The 12,388-nt window shown below is 34.1% G+C and overlaps 1 protein-coding gene across 1 annotated transcript; it reads left to right on the forward strand.

The window, feature by feature from the left end:
• Positions 1–8,046: 8,046 nt before the first annotated feature.
• LOC136033071 (protein suex-1-like) lies at positions 8,047–11,786 on the forward strand. The gene is made up of 3 exons (XM_065713669.1): positions 8,047–8,204; positions 9,440–9,535; positions 11,574–11,786. The coding sequence occupies exons 1-3, from the start codon at positions 8,147–8,149 to the stop codon at positions 11,684–11,686; spliced, it is 267 nt and encodes an 88-aa protein (XP_065569741.1). The 5' UTR covers positions 8,047–8,146; the 3' UTR covers positions 11,687–11,786.
• Positions 11,787–12,388: the final 602 nt, after the last annotated feature.

The following is a 12,388-nucleotide window of genomic DNA, read 5'->3' on the forward strand; positions in this document are numbered from 1 at the left end:
GGTACGCTGAATCTAATGGTGTGATTTTCGTTAAGATTTTATTATTTTTAGGGGGTATTTTCCCCTTTTTTTTAAATAAGGCACATTTTCTCAGGCTTGTAACTTTTGATGGTTAAGTATAAACTTAATGACATTAAAATGCAATTCTTTTGATGTAACTATTATTATAATAAGTCCGTTTTTTAGAGTTTGGGTTACTATTGAGCCAGGTCGCTCCTTTCTACAGTTCGCTATCACGAACTGTTTGAATTGTAATAATTGTAAAATTGGGAATGGGGACTTCGGTATTGAAATGAAGGTTTAAAAGGAATGGCCAGATGCATTTTAAGGATTTAGAAAAAAAAATATGTGGAGGCACTGACTGCCACTACAGTAAACGGACGTTTTTTAACAGTTCGTGGTAACGAACTGTAAGTAAGGAGTGACCTAGCTGAAAAGTAACCGAAACCTTCAAAAATAGAATTTTTATACCAATAAATACATCAAAAGAATTGAATGTTTTTATGCTGATTTCAAAAATATAAGTTTCATCAAAATTAGTCCTACTTATAAAAAGTTCCGAACCTGAATGAAAAAAAAAACATTCAGTTGATTTTGGAAATATTGTTGTTTATTTCCAATGACAAAAACAATGTGTGTTAGCGTAGCTACTATTGTTGACCAACAATTGTTGATAAAGTTGTTGCGATTGTTGATCAGCATTGTCGATCAACAAATTGTCCACCAAAATTAGTTCATTAACCAAACAGCTCGTGGTAACGAGCTGTAGTAAGGAGCGACCCGGATGGATAGTAAATAAAACTCTAAAAAACCGGAATTTTGATACCAATAGTTACATCGAAAGAATTGTATTTTAATGCTGATTTTAAAAATATAAGTTTCATCGAGTTTAGTTTTACCCACCAAAAGTTACAAGCCTGAGAAAATTTGCCTTATTTTATAAAATAGTGGGAAACACCCTCCAAACGTGATAGAATCTTAACAAAAATCATACTATCAGATTCAGCGTATCAGCGGACCCTACTGAAGAAGTTTCATGCTCCTATCTCCAAAATGTGGAATTTTGCATTTTTTGCCAGAAGATGGATCACGGATGCGTGTTTATTTGTTGTTTTTTTTTTCCAGGAGTGATCGTATCGACCCAATGGTCCTAGAATGTCATGAGAGGGCTTATTCTAACTTAAATTAAAAGTTATAGTGCCCTTCTAAATGACTAAAAAAATTGGAGGGTACCTAGGCCCCCTCCCACACACATTTTACCCCAAAGTCACCGGATCAAAATTTTGAGATAGCCATTCTGTTGAAGCTAATAGAAAACATAATAACTATGTCGTTGGAGACGTCTTAATCCCCCAGAGGAGGGGCTGCAAGTTACAAACTTTGACCATTGTTTACATATAGTAATGGTTATTATGAAGTATACAACCGTTTTCAGGGGGACTTTTTCGCTTTGGGGTGAGTAAATTTGCCTCATTTTAGAAATTAAAACACCCTTTAAAAGTCATACAATCTTAACGAAAATCACATCATCAGATTCAGCGTATCAGAGAACCTGACTGTAGAAGTTTCAAGCTCCTATCTACAAAAATGTGGAATTTCGCATTTTTTGCCAGAAGACAAATCACGGATGCGTGTTTATTTGTTATTTTTGTTGTTTTTTTTTTGTTTTTTTTCCCAGGGGTGATCGTATCGACCCAGTCGTCCTAGAATATCGCGGGAGGGCTCATTCTAATGGAAATTAAAAGTTCTAGTGCCCTTTTTAAGTGACCAAAAATTGGAGGGCACCTAGGCCCCCTCCCACGCTCATTTTTTCCCAAAAGTCACCGGATCAAAATTCTGAGATAGCCATTTTATTCACCATGGTCAAAAAACCTAGTAAATATGTCTTTGGGGACGACTTACTGCCCCGCAGTCTCCCTGGGAGGGGTTGCAAGTTACAAACTTTGACCTGTGTTTACACATTGTAATGGTTACTGGGAAGTGTACGGACGCTTTCAGGGGGATTTTTTTTGGTTTTGGAGGGAGAGTTGATGTGGGGGGGTTACGCGGGAGGATCTTTCCATGGAAAAACTTCTCATGGGGGAAGAGACTTTCAATGAAGGGGGCGCAGGATTTTTTTGCATTATTTAAAAAAACAAGGAAAAAATAAATATGAGAAGTTTTTTCTACTGAAAGTGAGAAGCAGCATTAAAACTTATAACGGAGAGAAATTATTCTGCATATGAGGGGTTTACCTCCTCATAATATCTCGCTCTTTACGCGAAAATATTTTTAGTAATTTCGACTATTCATTCTACGGCCTTTATGATTCAAGGGTCATTCTTAAGGAAATGGGACAAAATTTAAGCGTTAGTGTAAAGAGCGAGGTATCGACGAGGGGTGAACTCCCTCATATACGCAATACAAATATACGAATATAGAAGTTCGTTACGTAAGTTAGTTCGTAAATTACGTATATTTTTTACTAATGAAAATGTTTGTAAAACAATTAAAAGTTCTAGTTGCCTTTTTAAGTAATCAAAAAATTAGAGGGCAGCTAGGCTTCCTCCCTCTCTCCTTTTTTCTGAAAATCTTCCGATTAAAGCTATGAGAACGCCGTTCAGCCAAAAAGAAAATTAATATGCAAATTTCGTTTTAATTATTTATGTGCGGAGAGCCAAGATCAAAACATGCATTAATTAAAAAACGTCCAGAAATTAAATAAAAAAAACAAGTTTTTTTAAATGAAAGTAAGGAGCGACATTAAAACTTAATACGAAAAGAAATTACTCTGTATATGAAAGGGGCTTTTCTTCCTCAACGCCCCGCCCTTTACGCTAAAGTTTTTTCCTTTTTTCAAAAAGTAGAGCTAAGAGAAAGAGTCAAACTTTACCGTACAGAGCGGGGCGTTAAGGAAGAAAAGCCCCTTTCATATACAGAGTAATTTCTGTTTGTTTAAAGTTTTAATGTCGCTCCTTACTTTCATTTAAAAAAAACTTGTTTTTTTATTTAATTGTGACATAACTGTAAGTAAGGAGCGACATTAAAACTTCAAATGAACAGAAATTACTCCGTATATGAAATGGGTTGTCCCGTCCTCAACGCCTCGCTCTTTACACTAAAGTTTGACTCTTTACCACAATTCTACTTTTCAAAACAATTAAAAGCTTTAGCGTAAAGAGCGAGGCGTTGAGGAGGGGACAACCCATTTTATATACGGAGTAATTTCTGGTCGTTTTAAGTTTTAATGTCGCTCCTTACTTACAGTTAAAAAAACTAGTAATTTTATTTAATTTCTGAACGTTTTTGAATTAATGCATGTTTGGTTTTGGCTCTCCACACATAAATTATTAAAATAAAATTTGCATATTAATTCCTTTTTTGGCTAAATGGCTTTCTCTTAGTTTTGACCAGACGATTTTGAGAAATAAAGGGTGGGGAAGGAGGCCTAGTTGCCCTCCAATTTTTCGGTTACATAAAAAGGCAACTAAAACTTTTAATTTTTAACGAACGTTTCTATTAGTAAAAAATATACGTAACTTAAGAATTAACTTACGTAATAAACTTTTATATTTTTATATTTTTATTATGTATATACGGGCGTTTGTACCCTCGTTAATGAATCGCTCTTTACACTAAATCGTAAATTTTGTCTCAATTCTTTAAGAATGACCCCTGAATCAGAAAGGCCGTAGAGTAAATAGTTGAAATTACTAAAAATACTTTAGCATAAATAGCGAGGTATTTATCTCCTCCTAAATACATCGCTCTTTATGCTAAAGTATTTTTATAACCCCTCATATGGGTAATAATCTCTGTTCGTTTTAAGTTTCAATGGTACTCCTTACATTCAATTGAAAAAACTTTTTCATGTTTATTTTTTCATTGTTTTTTTTTATAGTAGTTTTAGAAAATCCTGAGCCCTTTTGATTGAATTTGTCTTCCTCCATGACATATTTCTCCAAGGAAAAATCCTCCCACATAGCCCCCTCCCCTAAGCCCCACCCCCAAAACCAAAAAAAAATCCCCCTGAAAACGTCTGTACACTTCGCAATAACCATTATTATATGTATTAAATGAAAAAAACTAGTTTTTTTAACTGTAAGTAAGGAGCGACATTAAAACTTAAAACGAACAGAAATTATTCAGTATGTGAAATGGGTTGTCCGCTCTTCAACGCCTCGATCTTTATGCTAAAGCTTTTAAATGTTTTAAAAAGTAGAATTGTGGCAAAGAGTCAAACTTTAGCGTAAAGAACGAGGGATTGCGGAGGAGACAACCCATTTTATATACGGAGTAATTTCTGTTCGTTTTAAGTTTTAATGTCGCTCCTTACTTTCAGCTAAAAAATTAGTTTTTTTATTTAATTTCTGAACGTTTTTGAATTAATGCATGTTTGGTTTTGGCTCTCCCCACGTAAATTATTAAAATGAAATTTGTATATTAATTCTTTTTGTGGATAAATGGCTTTCTCTTAGTTTTGATCAGACGATTTTGAGAAATAAGGGGTGTAGAAGGAGGTCTAGTTGCCCTCCAATTTTTCGGTTGCTTAAAAAGGCAACTAGAACTTTTAATTTTTAAAGAACGTTTTTATTAGTAAAAAATATACGTAACTTATAAATTAGCAACTTACGTAACAAACTTTCATAATCTTATATTTTTATTACGTATACAAGGGGGTTTGTATCCTCGTTAATACCTCTCTCTTTACACTAAATCTTAAGTTTTGTCCCAATTCTTTAAAAATGACCCCTGAATCAGAAAGGCCGTAAAATAAATAGTTGAAATTACTAAAAATACTTTAGCATAAAGAGCGAGGTATTTATCTCCTCCTAAATACCTCGCTCTTTATGCTAAAGTATTTTTAGAACCCCTCATATGCGTAATAATCTCTGTTCGTTTTAAGTTTCAATGCTACTCCTACAATGCTACTCCTACAATGCTACTTGATGACAAAGACTAAATTAATTGAAACTTATATATTTAGAATCAGCGTGAAAATTCGATTCTTTTGATGTATCTCTTAGCATCAAAATTCCGTTTTTTAGAGTTCCGTTTACTATTGAGCTGGGTCGCCCCTTACTACAGTTCTTTACCACGAACTGTTTGAAAAGAAAATAATTCGGTATTTCGGGGCTTCTGACATTATTATTCCTTTGCGGAAGTTAGGCTCAAAATTGGGAAAGGATTATATTTTTTCTCTGGGCCCCTTCCACCTCTTAGTTCGTTTATTTTCCCGTTAGTTTTCACCTGTTTCCGCTTTATAGTTGTGTTATCTCTTAGCAGTTCTTTCGTTAGTTCAGTTATGGTTGTGGTATATATGTTTTATCGCTCGTATAGTTGTGTTGTTTTCAAATTATACTCCATAATAGAGAGGCTCCGAACAACCAGCATTGTGTATTAAGCTCTGAATTTGACGTTTTTTTCTAGCATGACCAGATTAGTTCTGCGCCCTTTTCATTGAATTTTTCTTCCCCTATGACATATTTCTCCAAGGAAAGATCCTTCCACATAGCCCCCTCCTCTCAACCCTACCCCCAAAACCAAAAAAATCCCCCTGAAAACGTCTGTACACTTCCCAATAACCATTATTATATGTAAACACTGGTCGAAGTTTGTAACTTGCAGCCCCTCCCCCAGTGACTGTTGGGGAGTAAGTCATCCCCAAAGACATAGTTATTATGGTTTTCGACTATGCTGAACAAAATGGCTATCTCAAAATTTTGATCTGTTGACTTTGGGAAAAAAATGAGCGTGGGAGGGGGCCTAGATCCCCTCCAATTTTTTTGGTCACTTAAAAAGGGCACTAGAACTTTTCATTTCCATTAGAATGGACCCTCTTGCGACATTCTAGGACCACTTGGTCGATACGATGACCCCTGGGAGAATGAAAAAAAACAAACAAACAAATAAACACGCACCCGTGATTTGTCTTCTGGCAAAAAATACGAAATTCTACAACTTGAAACTTCTACAGTAGGGTTCTCTGATACGCTGAATCTGATGGTGTCATTTTCGTTAAGATCTTACGACTTTTAGGGGGTGTTTCCCCCTATTTTCCTAAATAAGGCAAATTTTCTCAGGCTCGTAACTTTTGATGGGTAAGACTAAACTTGATCAAACTTATATATTTAAAATCAGCACTAAAATGCAATTCTTTCGATGTAGCTATTGATATCTCAAATTCAATTTTTGAATTTGTTACTATTGAGCCGGATCGCTCCTTACTACAGTTCGTTACCACGAACTGTTTGAAACACTGGTCTAAGTTTGTAACTTGCAGCCCCTCCCCCGGGGACTCTGGGGGAGTAAGTAATTCCCAAAGACATAGTTATTATGGTTTTTGACTATGTGGAACAAAATGGCTATCTCAAAATTTTGATCCGTTGTCTTTGGAGAAAAATGAGCGTGGGAGGGGGCCTAGGTGCCCTCCAATTTTTTTGGTCACTTAAAAAGGGCACTAGAACTTTTCATTTCCATTAGAATGGACCCTCTTGCGACATTCTAGGACCACTTGGTCGATACGATGACCCCTGGGAGAATGAAAAAAACAAACAAACAAATAAACACGCACCCGTGATTTGTCTTCTGGCAAAAAATACGAAATTCCACATTTTTGTAGATAAGAGCTTGAAATTTTTGCTACAGGGTTCTATGATACGCCGAATGCGATGGTGTGATTTTCGTTAAGATTCTATGGCTTTTACGGGGTGTTTCCCCCTATTTTCCAAAATAAGGCAAATTTTCTCAGGCTCGTTACTTTTGATGACAAAGACTAAATTTGATGAAACTTATATATATAAAATCAGCATGAAAATCCGATTCTTTTGATGTATATTTTAGCATCAAAATTCCGTTCTTTAGAGTTTCGTTTACTGTTGCGCCGGGTCGCTCCTTACTACAGTTCGTTACCACGAACTGTTTGATCAAGTTTGTTCTTTTCCTATTTTACTTTTACTGTGACTGTAGAAAATAGAGTTGTTGCTTAAGTGCTTATCTTTTTTTTCATTTCATAAGAGCTGCAGTCTCTGAAGCTTATTGCAGAGCAAACAATGGCTCTTTGAAGCTGAAATAAATAAAAAAGAAAATCAATAAAGACTGTCTCATGAGAGCAATATTGTGAACTCCTTTTAGAGCGGTTTTTTCAGCTGAAGCATATTTAGTTTGGTAAACTTTTGATTTTTGTACTGTCTTTGCCCTATATAATTTTTTTTTTTTTGCCGTTTTGTATTCCTATACCAGGGACTATATCGTTGTAAAATTTCAGCTCGATTGCCAAAAATGCCAATTTTTTCCAGAAAGACTACTTGAAAATTTGGACTTTCAGTAAATTAACCTGCTCATTTTCATAATTCATCACGTATAGGAAAACTTATTGAATCGGATAATGTGTATTAGTCTAATATAGTGTATATGTTACATGCAATAAATGTTTTTCGATGTGAGGTTGAACTACACTTTTTACTCCTATCACAAACTTTTCTGTTATATTACTCCCCATTAAAAGAAAATTCTGAGTGTAACATAAGTATAAGTATATACTTCATCTCTTTCAACACTTCATACCTCACCACTTAATTTTCTGAAGAGGAATTCAAATTATTGAAGGAGAAAAGTAGATATTTTCTTTTTTGCTCCCGTTAATTAAAAGAACGTAGAACTAATTGTTTAATTACAGAAGTGTTTGTAAAATTATTGTCCCTGTGACCAGGATATTATATGGGGCATGGCCCGTTCATAACAATGATCAGAAATAAAAATAACAAAAAAAAGGAGTAACAAAAAAGCTCGTTTTCTGTGTAGACTACCAGCAGAAAAAACACTGCGTAACCTGCAAGTGTTTCAAACATTAAAAATGATTAAAATCGAAGACAAAATTGGCTTCATAGTTGTCTGTAAAAGCTTCTTAGTTATTGCAAGGGTATGTCCTGCTCAAAACACGTAGTCATTCATTAATGTAAGAATACCTAAAATACCCGCAAAACTGCGCACTGCCGCTGAAAATTACAGTTTATGCAATCGATATAATATTACGGAAAATCCACACTATTTTTAACTATAGTAAATGGGATAACCAAACAGCAGCTATAAATTGAAACTAAAGTTCAAAGATCTCGTCAGTTAAAATACGAACAGTTGACATAAAATTCAGATCAGATTTATCTACATGATGTCGAAAGTTTTGATTTTTTTAAGCTTGTTTTTAGTCTTTGCCGTTTCACTTTGTAAGTCTCTTTCTTTAATTTTCCTTTTTTTAGAAGTTATGGCAATCAGTATTTATTTTTACAAGGAAGCAGCCGAAAACCACCATACAGGCCTTTTGGTTAGCAAAAGGTTCACTCAGTGAGTTGTTTGCGAGCGACCTTATCCAATTCATGCCTTTGCCATCACAAACATACGTGAGTGGCCTTCCTCCACTCCCTAAGGTTGACAACTCAGGCATTTTACCTTTCCATACTTGTTACCATTTTATGACATATAATTTTCCCGCTATTATGATTTTTTAGCCGTTTTTGGCGCCCTCTCCCCCATGTTTTTAATTGTTTCGCACATTGGTTTCTCGTGTTGCTTTAATCAGAATCTTATACTGGAGACAAACGAACTAAACCCAAAAATGCTTCAGTTACGACCCCACCCCCCAAACCTCCCATGAAGTAGAGCCCAAGTTCTCTTGATTTAGGAAACATCGCTCCGATTTAGAGCGATTTAGAGAAAATCGCTCCGAGATTTAGGCCGATAGCCCAACCATTACCCATATACAATTATTCTTGTTTTTGCTAAAGGAATGACAAGGTTTTTTTTTCAAAGCCCTAATTTGGAAATATGTGGAGTGAGTCAGTTGAATAAAAGTATATGGAATTCAGGACTAACACTATGCCAAACGTTGCCATAAAGTTACAAAGGGATTTTGAAATATCGAGCACGATTTGGCTACAACTTAAAATAAAAAAAATGGATATTAGGGACCCTTCATTTAGAATTGAGTTCAGATAACCATCGAAACACAAATTTCTACGATTTTTTTTCTAAAAAAAATTGATGAGCAAAAACTACGTAGCATCGTATTCTAAACCAAACAATGTGCTTTGTATTCTTTTTTCCAAATGAGTTAAGTGATGGAAAAAAACATTTTTGTAAACTTTATTCATAGATCACATTTGTAGAGCAGTATTAATTTTGCTAGATGGTAGAAATAGAGGGACAATGGTTGGGACAATAAATAATTATGAATCTCTTACTGTACAGTCTTCAAAAAATGCTGCGACAAATACTAAATGAGTCTACATAATTATTATTCACACTAAATTTAAACCTGGATTATACTTGTTCGCTCTTCTACCAAAAATTGTTTCTAGAAAAAGCCTCGAAATTTGTTTTCACTTCCTCATAAAATTTAGAGAGTTTGATTAACACGCCTTAAATTTGAACACAGAAATAGTAGAAATTATTCTTTTTTTAGCTTATGCTCAAGGGCAGTTACGTGGGGAAGAACAATTGCCTAGAGACGAACAACTGCCGGCTGAAGATGATGCAGAGAACAAATTTTTCTTTAAGGGTAAGATTTTTTGTCACTCACATTTTTTTCACAATGTTAAAAAATTAACTGATTCGATGTAAGTTTTGTATAAGGGCCTTAATTGCATGAGAAGACTTGACTTTGTATCCTTCTATATCAGTGAAAAGCATATGATCTAAATTAAAAGAAAGTAGAGCGCCGGTGAGAAAAATAAACGACTTCTTTTCTAACCTACAAACAACAAATTACCTATTAAGAGGTTGAAGCAGCATCTACACTCGCCTATCTTGCTTTGACTTAAATAGTGTTGTTGAGCAAGATCCCATCCCTAAATGCAACTGTTATCATGGCGTGGGAGCAACATATATTTCTTTCTTTTCCTTCTGCTGAAATCTTTATTCTATTCAAGAATTTGCGAAGGACTCTACTTCAGAGAGAAGGAGCAACAGTTCGGAGGCCGTAATCTCGAAAATTACGTCAAAAATTGGAAATTTATGCACACGGTGTAAAAACTTAAGGAAGAGATATAATACTATCAAGACCCCAGAGAGAACATATAGGCTTTTCTCCTGTGCACGTATCTGTTCATAGGAAATCAGACAATTATTTTTGGAAATAGACGGATACATTTCTGTTTCAAACTTACTCTATTCCAGGCATTCAAACTTTGGGTTTGCTGACATAGATTTACATTTACGGGTTACTTAGATTTATACTTAGGTTTATGGATTTGCTGATCAGTGGCAAAACCCTTACTAAAGCTATTCCCCAACGACACTCTGGATTATAGTCACGTATTAAAATCATGGATTATAATTATCTGTATAATCAGGTGTTTCAGAAATAGTATTCTACCAACTGATTAGATTTAAAAAAGGGACCTTAGCGACCAGATTTCATTTTAACTGTTATAATTCGACAATTCAATTAGCAGTATTTCTCCAGAGCAAGATTATGATTTTAAAATCGGTAATCAGCAAATTTACAAAGTATTTTCAATTAGAGCCAATTTTCTATCCCTTTCAACTTGTTTGTTTCAGAAACAAGGTTATTACATTAAATTGAACGTGAATAATTACAAACTAAATAGAAGGTATCATTATATGAGGGAGACTAATGCTTCCTCAACTCCCCACTATTAATGGTAGTCTTTTGACATATGTTCTCCAATGCTTCAAGAGCCAATGTTTTAAAAACACAGCAATGTAACGAAGAGCCCCTTTTATTATTAAAATTTCTTATTATAATACCTTAAGAATAAAAAAATTAATTACCCATTAACCCTTTAAACAATAAAATTAAGAGTTAAAAGTTTTCAAAGGCAATCATTACATCAGATTGTTGCCACCACAAACCTCCTAACTTTTTAATTTTCGTGAAATTATCAAAAACTAGTCATGCTTCATTTCTGGAATTGACTTGACAGCAGCCCCCCTAATATACATGATAGTCTATGTCGTACTTATTCTAAGTTTCTAATTAAAAATGGGGGCTATTTATTGTCTGACCAGCATTAGAGATACTATATTTTGGGTAGGTCTTGAGGACTAATTTGAGCGGAAGGTACACTTCCTAAGATAAAGTGGAATTGCCTGTAATGCCTATCTATCTATTTATTTGTTGGAAAATAAAAATATTTAAATTTATATTTGCTTGACTAATTAAAATTAAATTTTATCAAAAATGTGAGGAAAGAATATGTAATACCAAGTTTGTCACTTTTGGCATAACGTAAATGATGCTTCAAAATTTACTAACTATGCTTTCATTATTATTTTTTCCAGGATTTCCAAAAGGATTTGGATATAGAAGAAGGATTTAAACGTCCTAGAATTTAGTTGTAATTACTTATAATGCCCTGAAAAAAATAAAGTTTGTCACAATTTAATTTGGAAATGCAATTTTACATATTTATTGAACACAAGAATATTTAAAATTATATTATAATACTCGGTTCAAGTTGCATTTTATCCAAATCGTAAGAACAAAATTTAAAATTCCAACTTTGTTACATTTAGCAATTCGTAAACACTACTTCACAATTCGACAATTACACCTTAAATATTGTTTATTACAGGATTTTCAAAAGGATTTGGATATAGCAAGTACGGTGGTTACGGTGGAGGATACGGTGGCTATGGTGGATACCGACCTTATGGTGGCTATGGATATAGACCCTTCTATGGATAAACTTTTTCGCAGTGTCGCTTTGTTTGCAATGTTTACTTTTTAAGACTTCATTTGTTTCGTATTCCTTTTTCTAAATAAAATTCCCTTTATTTGCAATGTACGCAACAATATATTCCCTTTTGCGAAATTATTACTGTCATTGAGAACAGGCTAGCCTCTACAAGGTTTCAACGCGCCAATAGAAGTTATATTATAGGTAAATCTATGTATCACAGAAAATATACACTAAGCTGATAATAAAGGGGTTCGAACCCAGACACAACCTACATGCATTTTGTGCGTTTTGATTTATTTCAACACCCCCCAAATATGCCCTAAAAGTATATCTTTAAAACCCTTAGCTTCATTAGTAGTAATGGTTGTAGCAGTAGTAATAGTACTAAAAATGATATGAATGTAGCATCCTTTTTTTCCTATCTTTGGTTTTTTTCTATCATTTTCTATCATTGGGAATTTCATGGGGGTAAATTTGGTAAACCTGGGCTAATATCGATAGTTTGTTAATACTATTAAATCCAAACTTGTTGTACATTACGTTTCATGGAAAACAAATAAATACAAAAATTATTAAGGCTACCAAGAAAAATTGGATTATTTGTTTATAAAACAAGTTGAATATTTTGGCAAATATATTAGACTACTGCAATTAAGCATTTTGTAGCCTAATTACATTGGTATGCTTGTTCAATATCTGCCTCTATT

This window comes from Artemia franciscana, chromosome 11 (assembly GCF_032884065.1).
Source record: "Artemia franciscana chromosome 11, ASM3288406v1, whole genome shotgun sequence".
In the NCBI taxonomy this organism is placed as follows: domain Eukaryota; kingdom Metazoa; phylum Arthropoda; class Branchiopoda; order Anostraca; family Artemiidae; genus Artemia; species Artemia franciscana.